This window comes from Harpia harpyja, chromosome 1 (genome assembly GCF_026419915.1).
Source record: "Harpia harpyja isolate bHarHar1 chromosome 1, bHarHar1 primary haplotype, whole genome shotgun sequence".
NCBI classification, from domain to species: Eukaryota; Metazoa; Chordata; class Aves; order Accipitriformes; family Accipitridae; genus Harpia; species Harpia harpyja.
This window is the reverse complement of record NC_068940.1, coordinates 86659955-86676208: the sequence shown is the minus strand read 5'-3', so window position 1 is coordinate 86676208 and position 16254 is coordinate 86659955. Positions and strand designations below refer to the sequence as shown.

Below are 16254 nucleotides of genomic sequence, written 5' to 3'. Positions count from 1 at the left end.
TTCGCTGTAGCAGGAGTTCACGGACAGAGGCTTTAGCAAAAGTAAAACATCAGTAGAGAGCTATAACACAATTTAACTAATGAAAAATAATGACAATTGTTTTTCAACAGATTTGAGTTGCTTCTTGGCACTTCCTATGTAGTTTATTTAATAGTTCACACTATTTATCTTATCGTACCTATGGACCAGATAAAATAGAGTCTTATTTCATTCTCTACATAACATGAAGATTTCCCCCTGCAAAGATTTCATAGTATAAAGCAAAGAGACTTAACAGGGAAGTAAAAACATGTTCAGCATCTCACAATACCGAAAAATAATAAAATGAAGAAGGGTGAGATCTCAAAGACTTTTCTATATGGCAATTTTAATTCCATTTGAGAAATTAAACCTGGTTTCACCACTATGTGAAACAGTTTTAGTTAAATAGCTATACGTTATGTACCATTGGGATGTCTTGACATTACGGAATACAATCAGAATGTAGTGGCCTAATTTTGGGGAAAATAATGGCATAATTTCTACATTGTGGGCAAGACATGGCATCTACATTGCCAGCAAAAATTAATTAAAATTAATTCCTGTTTGATTTCAGGAGTCTTCAGTTTATGGTCAGAAATTTCCACATTAATTCCTTGCATTTTGGTTTACATTACACATTAACTCAAGGGGTTTTTTGGACACATCGATTAAAATATGAATTTCAGCTAGTTAGAAAAAGGCACAGTTGGAGCTGAACACTTTATTGTCTCCCTTTTGGGAGAGGGACTAAAATGAACAAAGTTGATCAGATCTGGAGAACAGTCTTGATAAAAACCTGTTATGAAAATTTCAAAAATATCAAAGATGCTTTGAAATATTCAAGATTTTTTTTTTTTAAGCAATGTTTCAGGATGATATTTCCAGATGAAAAATTTCCATTTTAATTTAAAATTTGATTGTGTTTATTCACTCACTTGCCCAGCTCCAGATATATTTTGAAGGAATTCTTATGTAAAATAGCATGAACATGAAAAAGAATTGTTGTGCAAGTACTCACGATGCTAATTGCCATAATAAAATCTGATCTTCTCTTGTATTGATTGTGACCAGATTTCCTCCTATTTCTCTACAGAATTCTTCAGCCTCAAACCAAGACTTCTTTTGGTTTCCCTCTCTCACAAAAAACTGTTGAGAAAAAAAAGTAAAAATAAATTACTAAATGTGCAAAGTTTGGCATATAAAAACATATAATTGCCTATGTAATTAAAATCAGTATCACTTTAGCACCCCTTTGTTCTTGAGTGAGACAACATAATGTCTGTCAGGACCTGTAATATTAAACATTGTTAATATAAAGCGTAAGTATTTTTTTCTTAGCATCCTCTATTTTAAAATAAGGCAAGAGTAGCATAGGTGTCCGAGAAGAGCAAAAGGTATCACAATGTACAGAGAAGAAAAAATAGTTTCTAACTTAATTGGGACTTTGACCACTGAAAGGCTCAAAGAAAGATGGAATAGCTCAGCTGTGGTATTTTGCAGTAGAAAGCACGAGATTTTTGAGGAATGGAAGGTGGAAGGAAGATCAACAGGTTGGAATAGAAAAGATAGTATGGATGGAGAAAGCCGTTTGGCAAGGTGCTGACCCTGGCCAAGGAAGGGATTTTGTGTGGTGGTGCAAGCATAGAAATAGCTCCACTTTCTACTATGACGTATGTACATTCTTGAAGTAAGGAACTGGATGCTTGACATTTTGGGGAAAGGATAATCAACAATTTGGTAATTGGCAGAACCAATAATGTTAGTAACAATAATTAAGTGTGACATAGAAGTTAGACTCTTATAAATACAGGGCTAAAATCATCTCTGGCCTCCCAACAGGCAGAGAGTCTCAAGAAAGAAAATGAGAGGATACTTATGTAAAGACCTGGAAGAGCAATGTTGCATATTTACTTTTACTTGATCTATTTTGCCTTTTCTTTACTTTGTCTTCTTCTTTTCAAAAAGGAGGCTTTTAAAGGCATTTTTAGCTAAATCAAGAGAATGCCCAAAACCTTTACTTGCTGAAGTCACCAATATCAAACTAAACCCGGATCTAAAAGTATCACTAAAAGTATCACATGCTGTGTGAGAAAAGGGTGGCAGAGGGCCAGGTTTCCTTAAGTTTTCTCTCAGAAACATTGTCTTATGCAAGTCACACTGCCAGGTCCTGAGATGCAATACTATGTTTTTCTGAAGTCCCAAATTCCTGGAAGTAAATAAATTAGGTGAGGTTCTCACTTGGCATTTAAATAAAAGAAAGCATATTTCTAGGACTCTGTTTTCATTGTTTCAGGTTTTCCATTGTTGACTTCCATTATATTTGATGGATTTTCTCATGGTTTTTTGCCCTTGAATACCATGGAGAAGATAATTCCCAAAAAATTACCTAGCACCTGGATCCCTGAGTACCACTGTGACCACTGGGCTCCCCTGTGCTCAGGCTCACCGTGAAGGTAGACACACACTTACTTTGAAGCACGAGTCTGCCTGGAAGGCTCCATCCCAGCCTTCGGCACAAGGAGACGCAAGGATCCGTACCGGAGGAGCAGAAGGTGGGACTCCTGCTGCCTGCTGTTTGCAAAGATAATTTGCTGTCTTCTCACAGCCAACAACATCCCATAATCCAGCTGCAACTCCAGTTCCCATGGCAACACAGCCTTGCTCTTTTCCTTTGTGATATGGAAAAGAAATGAATAAAACCAGTCTTAATTGCTCTCTAAGAAATGAGACCTTTGCTTTTATTCATAGAAAATTATCAAAAGGAAGATGCAGATTATGCAGATTAAAATATCTGGCCAGAGCCAAGATATGGGCCAATGAGTCTCACAGACAGCTTTGCCAAAAACAGAGACTCGCAGCTTTAGAATAGAAATCTTCCTTATCTTGCCACTCCAGGGAAATCACAGGACAAATGGCATTTGATTTTATTTACATATGCAGCAGATAGCCTGACAACTACTTTGGGGTTCTCAATATCCAGGTAATTCAATTTCAAGAAGGCTGATATCAAGTACAACAAGTTTGTTTGAAGGCGTAACTAGCTAGTGTGAAGGCAAGAGTTCCCACATAGAAGTTAATCTCTTTTGCTGAAATGCAGAAAAGCTGGACGTTCACTGCTCATTTCTCACATGTGCACTTTGTGGGTCAAAAAGCTGTCCGTAATAGTTTTTCTCAGTCTGATGAGTTGTTGTTAGCTGGTGTTAAAAAGTTGAAAAAAAAAAAAAGAGACCATGGACCTTGTTAACTCCTGCACAGTGTTTCCTTCAGTCTAACCCATTAAATATCTGTTTCTATACAACTTCGCAGGAGGTTGACCAACACAAGACCTGACACTCAGCTGTGACAGTGCTTGTTGCACTGGCATCAAACACACGGTCTGGTGGTGTTGGCCACTTACAGCTACAAGCACAAAAGAAAGCGCCTACTCTAATTTCTAACACCAGGGGATGCAAAGCAGAAAGCTGCATGAATTGCAGCTGCACTCCTATCACAAGGGTTGAGCCCATGCAGAGCTTACCTGGCATTGCTGTGTTCCAGTGTGTGAAGAGAGGAGTTTCACCACTGGTCCACCTGAAACTCCCTCTTTCTTCTGTGTCAGAGAGACCAATCCAGAAATACTTTTCAGACCTCAGCCCCGTCAGACTAATCAGGAAGGCTTGCTCATTTCTGAAGTGGAAAACAGTGGTCATTCACAACCTATTACCTTGCAATATTTATCTAAGTGGTACAAACAGAGGTGTCACTATCATGCTAGCATGACCGCAAGGTAACAGCTCCTCAGTGAAGTTTGGGCAAAACCTCAGCAGGCTTTTAAGTGTGGTCAAAAGAATTTGGTGAGGGACAACTTTCTCCTTTCAGCTGAAGGCATCTTCTCTGCTCTCCAAGAAGTTCTGTGAAATGTCACAAATCACCACTCACGTGGGATTCTAGTTGTATTTTACTATTTTCCTTGTCTTTCCAAATCTTCGAGGTGCCACAAACAGACCACCTAGCCAGGACCAAACTGTCAGCTTTGCTGGCCATCACCTCTGAAGGCAGTCATGTTCCTTAGAGGCCATGAAGTCTGCAAAGCCTGACTGAGATAGGGGTAGTTTGGAGATGATACATTCTGGCTGTGGTGGGAAAGGTCCTGGGGAAGGTTTCCTACATTTGTTCAGAATTTGGCTTAGAAGGTAGTTTAGGAAAATATTTTTATTAAAGCTTTCCTATCATAATGAGATAACACCCATCAGTAAATAGATGAAAATTGTAGTAACTACTTTCCAACAGAAAAAAAAAACCACAAATAACATAGAAGTTGCTTTAATTAGGAATTGAAAGATAAGAGAAAACTGTTTAACTCAAGAACCCCCCAAATTTGAAAACTGTTATAATAGATTAAGTAGAAAGCCCTAAAACATTGAGTCTTTTTTTTTCCTACACAGATAATTTTATTTGGCTTACTACTACAAAATTTTTGAAAAGTGCTGATAAAGCACTTTAAATACTTCAAAAAAATGGACAAGTTTTGTAAGTTTCTCCATCAGAAGCACTGATTTTGAAATATAAAGAAAGATATTTTCATACCTGCTTTCCACTGTAGCTAGATAAGCTTTGCTCTGTTCACATGTCTTATTTGCTTCTGAGAATGTCAAAAATGCAGAGCCTACCAAGTAACAGTGAAAACCATATCTTTTCCAACCCTGTGACAAACATAAGGTTCTTAATGTGAAATTGAAAGAGACTTCAATATAGAAATTATCTCTGCTCTTTTGTGTATAAATATTTGATGTTCAATTTGTTGCAGCTAAGCTTAAAAACAAGATGAGACTGGGCTGATCTGTTAATAAACAAAAGCTGGTTTTTTGTTGCTGTTTGCTCCTACAGAAGGCCTTTTTTGTTTAATGGATGACGTTAAGATCTTAGTTTCCATCTCTTTTATGTGTACGTGACTTTTCAAAGAAAATTGTGACTGTGCTATTTGCTATTGCTTTCCAGTGCTCTGTAAGGCTGAGATTATGCAAACTGCACCATAACGAGCCTGTGATTCATTCAGGGGAGAGATGCAGCTCCAGCCTTCCAGAGCTGCGGGATCTGACATAATGAAACACAAAAATATTGCAATATGGAAATGAATTCACATACAAGCACAGCTCCCCAGAGCTGCCCCTGCCAGCCCTCAGTGCAAGGTGTGAGGAGATGTTCTGAGCCAAGAGGAATCCAGTCAGTGCTTGTTTGTGGGGAGGGTAGAAAGGAGGAATATCAGTAAAACACCCCTGCTTCTTCCTGCTCTGAGAGCTATGCTGACCGATAAAGACATAATGATTTTCTGAAGAGGTCAACTCTGGAAAAATTACTTGTTTAGAAAAAAATAACCTGCTGATATCACTCAAAGGCCAACTAAGTAGTCCATCGGTAGTAATATGGTACAGAAAAGCTGATCCTTTAATGTTTTGAAATTATTTTCTTTGTTTTATCATTCTTATGTAGTAAGGACTTCATAAAGACTTTAAATAGACAGCAGACCTGAGAGAATAGACAACATGGCTTTTGGTAATTTTACATGTATTGTTAGGCTAAGAGCATAAACAGAGAGAATAGTGGTGAAATTATGATTTAAAAGATACATGTAGTTTTGTCACATAATTAATTTATGAGACAGTATTTACTTTCTGGCAGCCTGGGTCCTCTATTGTCTCTTTTTCAGAGGTTTGTGATGAAGCCTTCTTTTTACAGATGTAGCCATGTTGCTTATCACAAACATCAGTTGCCCAGTATCCATCCTAGAATAGCAGGGAGAAGAAACAAATGTAAAGAAGTGGCATTCATAAATATAGCAAAACCAGTGTTTTCCTCTTTCTCCACTACAAGTCACACTGAAATATGTTACCTAGGAAGGCTATAAGATTGTTGCTGGGGATTTATTAGAAAAAAAAAAATAGACACATCTGTCAGGATTGGTTTAAGATCCATCTGATGCTGTTTTGAGGTGAAAGAAGGAAATAAATAACATCTTGAAGTCTCAGCATTACTTCCTATCATAACTATTTAATGAGAGGGTTTGTAAAGATACATCTCATCTGGGGCTAATAGATCTGCATTTAGAGCAGGATTATTTTACTATACTTCTGGAAAAAAGATCAATGAAACTGAAATAAAGCACATCTGAGTGTGTTGCAGTAAATCTAACTATTTTATCCATCAAGGAGAAAACTCTGAAAATTACTGATTTCTTTTAAAAAAAGAATTATGTAAAAAATAAAATTTAAATAGGAGCTTTTTTCCCCCCATAAAATCTGGTTTAGGATCAATTCTATTCATGCCTAATACTGACAAAAATCAGTATTATTCTATGATATAATAGTTCTTTCAATAACAGCATTTCTTTCATAACAGCCTTTTCAATCTCTTTCTTTTAAAATTCATGACACTTCTTGTGTGTGTATGTGTGTGCACGCACATGCATGTAAATGTGTCAACCAACCATGTCTTGCAAGAAAATAAAGTTTGTGAGCTAAGCAGTCAGAAATACTATAGGATTTTAGGTTAGGTATTTGGCAGGTAGGTGTTAATGCTCTCTCTATGTCACGGCTGAAGAAACATGCCCTAGTGCCAGGTCTCCATGTCTCAATGAAGTGACACTGAGGGACATAATGGTCTATCGGATCAGAAAATGAGGTATGCAAATAGCATCTATGATAACCACACAATGTATTAACTAGTTCATTCCCTTTCCTCTCCCAGAGCTATCTTGTTTCATTGCTGCAGCATTAGAATGAATCTAATGTAAAATTTCTGGATCAGACTTTTCACCAGATAAGAAATTTCAAAAGGCAGCACTAGGAAAATGCTACCTCTGGTTGATGCCAAGTTTATTGGGAAAACTATTTTAAGTTAATTTAAAAAAAATGACTCCTGAATAAGTACATAATGGCAAGTGATTTCAGACCGACATAGTTATTAGTTTGCATTACTGTAAAATGACTGCATGGTTATACCTGCCCCTTCATAACAACGCAGTCCTCCAGACCATCTGTGTAGGTGGGATGTCTGCGCTGCCATTTGGTGAACGTCACAGGAGTCCCGTCACTCCACTCAAAATAGAAGTGAGCCTTCAGGTCGTTCAGACCCAGCCATAGCTCTTCTGTTGGCTCTGAAGCATGAAAAGAAATAGTTTTGCTTAAGGGCCGCTATACAATATGGTGAACATTTTCATGTCTGGAACAAACAGGGAGCCCAAACAGGGTGTTCTTCCTGCTTTAACAAAAATGCTGGTTTCCTCTCAGATCTGCAGGAAGAGATGTCTTGGTTTGTACTTAAAAGGCCTCAGATTCCATCCAGAAATACTAAGTTTAATAAACATAAGGCTCTTTATGGCTGATGGAAGATTTTTACAAACTTTCTGAGTATCTGTGATTCAGAACAACATAATGGCCCCTAGCGTGGAAGGTAGGACAGTGAGTGTCCCACCTCTCAGGCAATCATACTGAGCTCAAGCCATGAAGACATCTGCCAATACATCTCCTTCGTAGGGAAGCATTAGAGGGATTGTAATGGCCCATCAGGGGTGTTCACCAAGTCCAGCATGTGCAGCAAGTAGCAGGACTGGTTACTACATATCCAAGGAAAATCAGAAGTGAAAAGATATTATTTTCTTAGGATATACAGCAAGAGGTTAACCTCAGCAAAAGGTTTTAATCTCAGCAAGAAGTTAAATTTCTTATAGGTTTGGAGCTGAAGATACTGAACATAGAATAAAGGTGCCAAAAGTGTAATTTTTAGAGATCTTTATGTGTGTCTATTTTTTTCTTTTCCTGCTTTATAGTGTTTTACAATGTAGATTATGTCTTGATAAATATACTTCTATGTTTATGCAACAGCAACAACAGAAAAGAATACCATAAGTTAGATTTAGCCTTCAACTTGTGACATTTCAGGAAAAAAGCATTAATATTTAATAGGAAGCCCAGCTTTTATAGAATCATAGAATCATTTAGGTTGGAAAAGACCTTCAAGATCATCGAGTCCAACCATCATCCATGCCCACTAAACCATGCCCTGGAGTACCCTGTCCACTCGCTTTTTGAATACCTCCAGGGATGGTGACTCAACCACTTCCCTGGGCAGCCTACTCCAATGTTTGACAATCCTCTCAGTAAAAAAATTTGTCCTAATATCTAACGTAAATCTCCCTTGCCTCAACTTGAGGTCATTTCCTCTTGTCCTATCTCCAGCCACCTGACAGAAGAGACCAGCACCCACCTCACTACAACCCCCTTTCAGGTAGTTGTAGAGAGCGATAAGGTCTCCCCTCAGCCTCCTCTTTTCTAGACTGAACAGCCCCAGGTCCCTCAGCCGCTCCTCATAAGACTTGTGCTCCAGGCCCCTCACCAACTCGGTTGCCCTTCTCTGGACACGCTCCAGCACCTCAATGTCTTTCCTGTAGTGAGGGGCCCAAAACTGAACACAGTACTCGAGGTGCGGCCTCACCAGTGCTGAGTACAGGCGAACACTCACCTCCCTGTTATGTTACAGATGGGGCAAACAAAATATGGGCCTACATATATACTCACTGTAACCAAGCTGTGACACTAGAAAGCTGTATTCAGCAATGTTGTGGAGACTTGCCAAATCTCCGTTTTGCTTCTTACATGAAGTCAGAGCATCCTTCCATAATTTGGGTTCTTGCTGAATGCTGTAGCAGTGGCCTGCGTATGGCCGCCAACCATCTGTGCACTTAATAGGTCTCAATTCTTCTAAAATTAAAGCACAATTTTTCAGAGCAATTTTGTAAGAAAGAGGAAGATAAAGGACACTAGAATGAGGTCTCTTGAGCACTCTTTACAAAAGTGGGACTATATGAATAAACATAAAGCTGTAGTTAGAAATTCAAATACATTCAAATGAAAAACAAATATCATTAAGGCACAGTATGTTAAATATGCAAATAGAATGATGTCTCCTTAAGCAGAGAATCAATGAAAAATGCCCACATTGTGTGAGACATGTAATTTGAAACAATGCTCTTTGCCCCCCGGAGCGGTTTGGTCAGTGCATCATGGTCTCCCGTGCTGCACGCAGTGGCTGACATTAGGCTCTACCTCCTGTTCAACGTCTTCTTGCAAACACACATAATTTTCAGATGCAGAAAAGCGTGAAGTAACTCTCTGGTAACTGCAGGTCAGGAAACAGTGCAATTAGTGCAGAGTTGGTAGTTTTGTCTTCATGTTTACTCAGTGGCTTTATTATTACTTAGATTCCTAATTATCTTTAAAAACTTACCTTAAGCTTGTTTTAAAAATAGAGTCCTGCACCTCTTTTTCAGATTAATAGGGGAATAAAGGTTCTGAAATTATTTCTCTACTTTCTTTAGTATAACTACTTCTTTAAAAGTAGCTTTTATAACATTCCCAGATGACAGCCTCCCGCAGATCCCTCCTGCGTGTGGCATGTTCATAGCCACGTTGTATCATCGAAGGCTCAGGTCGGGGTGGCCCATGGATGAAATGTAGCTTGTGCGAATACTGCTGCTCCTCATGCTCTGCTCATATGAACCCAATGCATTGCGTACTGTTGTCATCAGAGGAGGATTTTTTGCATTAATATTAGAATAACTGCAATAGCTCATTTGGAGCAAGTGAGAAGAAAATGAGAAGCATAAAATTTCTACTGTATTTATGCAAATTTGATTGCTGGCACTGGTTACCATGACAGAGCAGCTTCTATCTGTCTTGCAAGAATGAATGATAGAATGATGGAACAAAATAGTAATATTCTGCTATGAATGGTTAATACACAATGGGAGGACAAAAGCAATGTCTAAAAGTCTGTGTGTGCATGATAGCTGTGTTTTTCAAAGGTTTCTAATGTCTTGGTTGAAAAAATAATGTTGCATACCTTTTATCGTTTGCAGATCTTTACAGATTGCCCTTTCTAGAAGTCAAAGAAAAATCTTTCTTTCTATTTGACTAACCTACCTTTGGGTATAATGTCAGAATCTGAGTGGAAGTTTCTCTTTTTACAAATGTAGCCGAGTCTCTGGTTACACGCTTGGTTTTCCCATTTAGCATTCTTTCTGGGATTCATCACTCCACAGATTTTCCCAGGCAGCAGGAAAGGACTTCCTTTGAGTAAGAAAGAAAATAGAATCTCACAGCAAAAATAACTAAAAAGGTTAACAAAACCATCATATTATTAGTAGAAACATCAACTTATTCTGATTTCTTCAATGCTTAATATGAAGAAGCCCTCTCCCATAGGACAACGGGTGTTGTAGTTTATAGGATACTGCTTTTAGTTTATGCATTCAGAGTGAAGTAATGACCCTCCATTGACTTTGTGTCAGGATAGTACTGGGAAATTTCTCATTGTGTTCCTGATACTGATATCCTGGTACTCACGGACAGAACAGCTGAAGCTAGACCGTTGTCCTGTGTCAAAAACTTCTTTAAAAATATTCAGTTTTAAAGTATACCATCCCTCCAGTATATCTCAAGAATTGCACAATTCTACTTTCCTATAAAATAACTTTTCACTTTTCTGTTGCAGTGTTTAAAAACCTCTGTAAGCAGCAAAAGAAATTGCCTGATACAAAATTTTTGAAAACTTAGAGGAGAGTTTAATTATTCCTTTCCTACCTTGTAACTCTTCCAAAAGAGGAGATGGCTTGAAATACTTGTGGCACAAAGAAAACATGGGACCAACAAACCAACAAGCAAACAGAAGAACTTTCCACGTGTGAGGAGCACCACAAACCCACCCCTGTCTCCCTTCCTTGTTGTGGCCCAGTGCAATTTTGCATAAACTGCTGAGGAATTATGAACTGGCTCTGTAAGCCTTTCAATAATATTTAGAATTTCTCCAGACAACACAGTACCATTATTTTCTAAATATTTTGCTACTTTTGGAAGATTTGGTTTATATTTATACTCTTGGGCAACATGTTATGGAAAAATTCTGATCTCTGGTCTGCAGGGTTATATATCACCCCAAATGATACACTGCTTTCATAAACAAGCTCTTTGGTTATGTAAGAAAATAAAAGAACTTGCTATAGCTGATATCCACAGTGAACTTTGTAATTTGGAAGTGTACTTCTTAAAATAAAGATCTAGATCTTCAGCTATTCTAAATCAGAATGGCTTTCCTGAAATAAAAGTAGTTAGGGTAGTTTTTATTAGTTGGCGTTCTATCAGAATCCATTCAAAGATTACAAAATACATACAGTTCTTACCAGGAGCCCAGTTTAAATATCTGAAAGGGCTGCCCCCTGCCCATTGCCATCCACTGTTGAAATTCAAAGTGTTCAATCCAATCCAGAATGCAAAACTGAATTTTTTAGTTAGCTCTAAATTAGAAAAAAAAAGTCAGTTGTATCTCCCTATTCTCATTCTTAGCAAGTTCATCTAAAAGAAATAAAGTTAAAAGTAAGAAATATATATTTCTTAGTTTAAACCACCCCCAAACCAGTACTGTCTGCATTACTGAGGTGCACAGATTAGAAAAGTAGTATATGTAAATGAATAAATACTGATTTAGCAGAGATGTCAGTAGTTAAAAGAGCAAATGAACATCTTATTTCACTACTTAAATAACAGTTTACTTCTCTGTCTTTGTTTCATTAAAACATAAGAGACATAAAAAATACCTTATTTTCATTAGGAAATTGTGCTAAAATGTTTCTGTAACCGATTTCATGGAGTAAACACATCAAAAATACAAAGACAGTGTGCCAATTAGTTGCTTCCAGATTTTTTTCTATGATGTGAGTGATTTCAAAGCCTCCTTCACACCATTTATAACCAAACTGATACCATGATACTTGTATCTGAAATCCACCGAATTTATTTGGAGTTTCTGTATGCAAATGTACCCATATTAGGACCAATCTAGCCATCATCATATGTTCTCCTAGGAAGATTAATAATCCTTGAAACATGGAGGAAAAAAGTAAATTTGAGGACCAGACCATCGCCCTGTTCAGGAACAAGTGCACTGGCACAAAGGCAAGCGGAGGAAACCTTCCCCCTGGGAGAGGCTGCAGACGATGCAGTAGCTCCCACCTGGAGCACAAAGGTGGGATGGGGCCATTTCTCCCCCTATAGAGATTTGAGACCACCCCTTCATAAAAAACCACCAGCTAGTGGAAGGGCAGTTCAGACAGTTTCCCTTTTGGCAGCTGCTGAACCACCCCTGACAACCTGTTTTCTTCACTGAGACAGCAGACAAGGCAGCCAACTTCATCATCTAAAGCTCTGAGGCAGCATATTTTAAGGTCTTGTTCTCTATCATTTTACCTCCTATATATGCTTGCTCATGAATCTCTGTGATGCTTAATAGTTCTGCGTTTTGCTGCTGACAGCTTTTCCTTGCTTGGTGCCATGTTAGAGCTGATTCTGAGTTTATCTGATAGTGAATGCCAGTTGAAACATCTTCTGTCCAGAATCTTTCTGTGTCATCTGGAAGAAGGAGTGACATAACGCTGTTAGAGGATTGACATTGCACCAACTAAAAGCAAATGAAGTATGTAATGATGCAAAATCTCTAAAAATGCACAACAATAACTGTATGCTATCATCAGTTTTAAAGCACCAGAAAAATTGAAATCAGATTAGGCATCAATTTAAAAAAAGTGTAATTTTTTTTAAATAAAAAATATTATTTTAAATTTCTAAGGTTTTAGAAGGGAGTGAATAAGTTTCCAATGTTTGCTTTTAAATTTTCTTTTACACAAAATGTAGTACTAGGTAAACCAGATGTATCTGTTGATTGAGAAAAGAGATTCTGGGGTGAAGTCAGAGGAGGAAAGTAAGTGTGTAGGTGAACTCTGACCCTGGAAGTTCTTCATCGTCGTGGGGCAGGAACTCCCTAGCTCATCATCAAGAGAAGCGGTGTTTTCAAAAATGGCAGAACCTGGCCCTTGACAGCCTGAGGAGCTACAAAAATAGTCTGTGTAGCACCAACGTGCAAATCAGCTGCAGTCTTTGTTTGCAGAACAACTCAACCTTGTGAAACTGTTGTGTTATTGGGAAGGCAGGTGGTGAGAAAAGTAAAACGGTTTGTGTCCTGAGATGGAGGGATCCAAATGCAAGGCCGGTGCAGAAGATAGTACAAAGATGGGAGAGGAGGATAATTTTAGCAGCGGCATTTTGGGGTAGGCTGGCAATAGGAGACAAGAACAAGATAGGAAATGGATGTTAAGGGCAAAAACCAGTATATAGCAATTTAAGTGAGAATTGACCGACAGGGCACAGCTGAGGAATAAAGAGCAATGGGAATTTTTTGAAAGGAAGATATCAGTCTAAATTCATGCTGGTCATGCCATGTACTTAAGTCACATAAAATGAGCTATCAAAGAGCCTCCTCACCTCTCTGGTCCACAAAGAGAAACAGGCACCTCCAGGAGGTGAGTCAGAACCTGGCTGGGCTGAACCACACTCCGGAGGCACCTCTTCCTCTCCGCTTGCTAGAGAGGGAACACCTGTCTACTGGGGCTGATGTTCAATCAGATGATTTTCATTTGGACTACTCTGACAAGGTTTGTCATGAGGGTGTGCAGCTGGTACCTGATAAAGAACCTCATAGCTCAATAGATGGTTTTCTCAATGACGTTTCATGACAAGATAATAAATAAAATGCAGGACTTACTTATTAGTGGGCAAAATCCATACAGTTTATCAGCATCAAAGTCTGCTGTTGTCGCACACCAGAGCAAGCCATCTGACCTACCGGCGTCTGTGCACTCATTGTACTGTTTGCCTTCATATTTGAAAGGGAATACGCATGGCTGTCCATTGGCATTTCCTTGTAATGTAAAGGTATCTAGGGGAAAGAAAGAGTTAAGAGGACATATGAAAATAATCATAAAATCATAAATCTGACCTCCTAGTAATGGATCTATCTTATCAGTATATTTGTCTATCTAAACTGAGAGGTCACGCCATCTTTTTTTAATTAATTTTTATCATTTTTCCCCCTTGTGTTGCTAGAGATTTTAAATAAAATGTTGTTTTAGTAAAATCTGGGTTTTAAGCACTGTGTTTAGAGTTTGATATATATACCTTGTAGAAAAGTAAAATTCTGTGATGATAAGTTGCTAATAAGTTGTGGTTCCTGAAGACAGAAAAACCACAAGTAGATCTCAGGCAACAATGAGTTCACTGCATTGTTGTATTCTGTACGGCTCAGTAGGTTTGCTTTATCACTCCATCTTTTCATTAATTGTTTAAAGGAAAAGGGTAGCTGACCAGAGAGAATACAGATCAGGTTGTCCTGAGCATATTTACACAGTAAAAATTTTAGGTTTCAATCACACATTTCTACACTTGGAGACATCTTGCAGATTCACCCTCAACTCTCAGATTCTGTAAGATTAGTAACGCTTCATCTTTTTAAACTATCACAGTATTGCGGGAGCGTTCTTTTATCCTGAAATGTCTGATATACACTCACAATCTTACATTCATGCAAATACATTCATCTGCTCAGTTCTGCATATATTACTGCTTTACCGTTTCTCTCTATAGCTATACCCAATGAATGATATACATCTTCAGATGAGAATTATTTTTCTAATTTGGTCAGACTGGAGGGGAGGAGCCAGTTCTTCCTTCTCATACCTCCTGTTTTGTAGCAGAAAGAGAAACTTGCACAGCTATCATGAAAACATGGCTCTAAAACCCTTTGACTGATCACTGCACCATGGGCGTGATGGGGAGGGTAAATGGAAAGAGCTCCATGCTTCCTCATCTCTCATACAGTGCCATCTGATTTAATATTCCCACAGAAAGAAATTCCAGTTTAAAGATCCTGCTCTTCTTACCTCCATTTCCCCCAACATCCCTACATCACACCTCTTTTATTCTGTGAATCAAGAATTGCCAGGATAACACCCAACATCTCTTTAGATCATGTATCAAATCTGATAACAAATACAAAATAATCAGTCTATGCCTTAAAACTGTAAAGCTGCCCAAGGAAAAGCGTTTTCCTATCTAGTTTAACACAAAACCAACAGGAAACTTACCCAGTGACTGTAATGAACCATGTACGAGGGAAAGAAAAACTAGGAACCTGGAGAAACTCATTGCAAATGTAACTTGCTTTTCATTCCTCTACCAAATGTTGGACTATAAGATTGGCAGTGTATAAAATCCTTCTGAGTCAGAATAGTAACAGGTCCTTCTCTGTGTCAAAGGGTTGATGGATAAAGCTCTGTACTCTAAATAAGGAAATATCCTGTCACGTGGTATTTTGAAATAACTAGAGTGCACATTGCAAACACTGCTCGCTTTGATGACCCAGGCACTTCCAAAACTGAAGTCTCCATCCTTGTCACTAGAGGTGGTGACATTTGTCTTTTTCTGAGACTTTGCTAGTATTATATATAGGTCAGTTGTTGGGGTGCTACACAGGACAGACCTCTAAAAAAGCAACTTGAGAATTGATGACAAGAAACCTGCAGTGAAATACCATTGATTAAAAACTCAGACTCTTCTTCAACCCTTACATCTCAGAAACAAAGGGAGACAAACCCCTAGTGATTCAGTACATCACTATAAAGTCACAGCTCTACATATCTAGAAGAGAGTAAAAGTTACAGGATCTCCAGTATTCAGTGCATTATGAATTATTGCTCACTTTGAGGGCTAAAATTGCTTTTTTTCTGCAGTGTTACACTGCTTACTTTGATCACAGTTTGAGGCTGTGCTGTTTATAACTACTTGTCGAAGATCTGAAAGAAGTGAAGTCATTCAGTGCGATAGGCTAGTGGTAAGCTTCCCTGTAACAGGAGGGAAACTTTTGCCTGGAATACTTTTGTCAAGCAAAATGATGTGTTCATCTATCTGAGAAATTCCTAATGAGAATGTTCCAGGACAAAGCCAAACGTAAGCTAAATTGGAAATGCTCCTTTTAATCTGTGAGCAAAGTGCCCATCTGAAGACTTATATTGCCATGGCAATTCTTGCACAATTACACTGCAAAGCTGTCTTGGCAAATATTCACGTGCAGACAAGTCCTACTGTTCCTTCTGTTTATTTACATTAGTGAAATTAAAAGAAGTTGTGATAATGAAATTGAAAGAAGTGAGAAGCAAAATAGTCAGTAGTAAGATATATATAGAAGCTGAACAGATGTCATATGAGGAGGAACTATCTTTGCTTTTATTCATAACGTGTTAGGGAAAATTATTGCAAGAACTGGCTTAAGCACTAAGCACTAAGAGAGAAATACATTTTCAGAAAAAAATGGCTG

At 38.2% G+C, this 16254-nt stretch overlaps 1 protein-coding gene across 1 annotated transcript in view; it reads right to left on the bottom strand.

Moving 5' to 3' along the window:
* Positions 1 to 15168, bottom strand: part of LOC128149021 (macrophage mannose receptor 1-like) — a 34882-nt gene extending 19714 nt beyond the window's left edge. Inside the window, exons 1-12 of the mRNA XM_052803685.1 lie at positions 15026 to 15168; positions 13648 to 13821; positions 12297 to 12458; positions 11234 to 11347; positions 9978 to 10124; positions 8574 to 8756; positions 6999 to 7153; positions 5670 to 5783; positions 4588 to 4703; positions 3539 to 3687; positions 2491 to 2690; positions 1040 to 1167 (exon numbers count right to left, since the gene is read on the bottom strand). Coding sequence (XP_052659645.1) covers positions 1040 to 1167; positions 2491 to 2690; positions 3539 to 3687; positions 4588 to 4703; positions 5670 to 5783; positions 6999 to 7153; positions 8574 to 8756; positions 9978 to 10124; positions 11234 to 11347; positions 12297 to 12458; positions 13648 to 13821; positions 15026 to 15086 — 1703 coding nt within the window. The 5' untranslated portion in view covers positions 15087 to 15168. The remainder of the gene's footprint in view (positions 1 to 1039; positions 1168 to 2490; positions 2691 to 3538; positions 3688 to 4587; positions 4704 to 5669; positions 5784 to 6998; positions 7154 to 8573; positions 8757 to 9977; positions 10125 to 11233; positions 11348 to 12296; positions 12459 to 13647; positions 13822 to 15025) is intronic.
* Positions 15169 to 16254: the final 1086 nt, after the last annotated feature.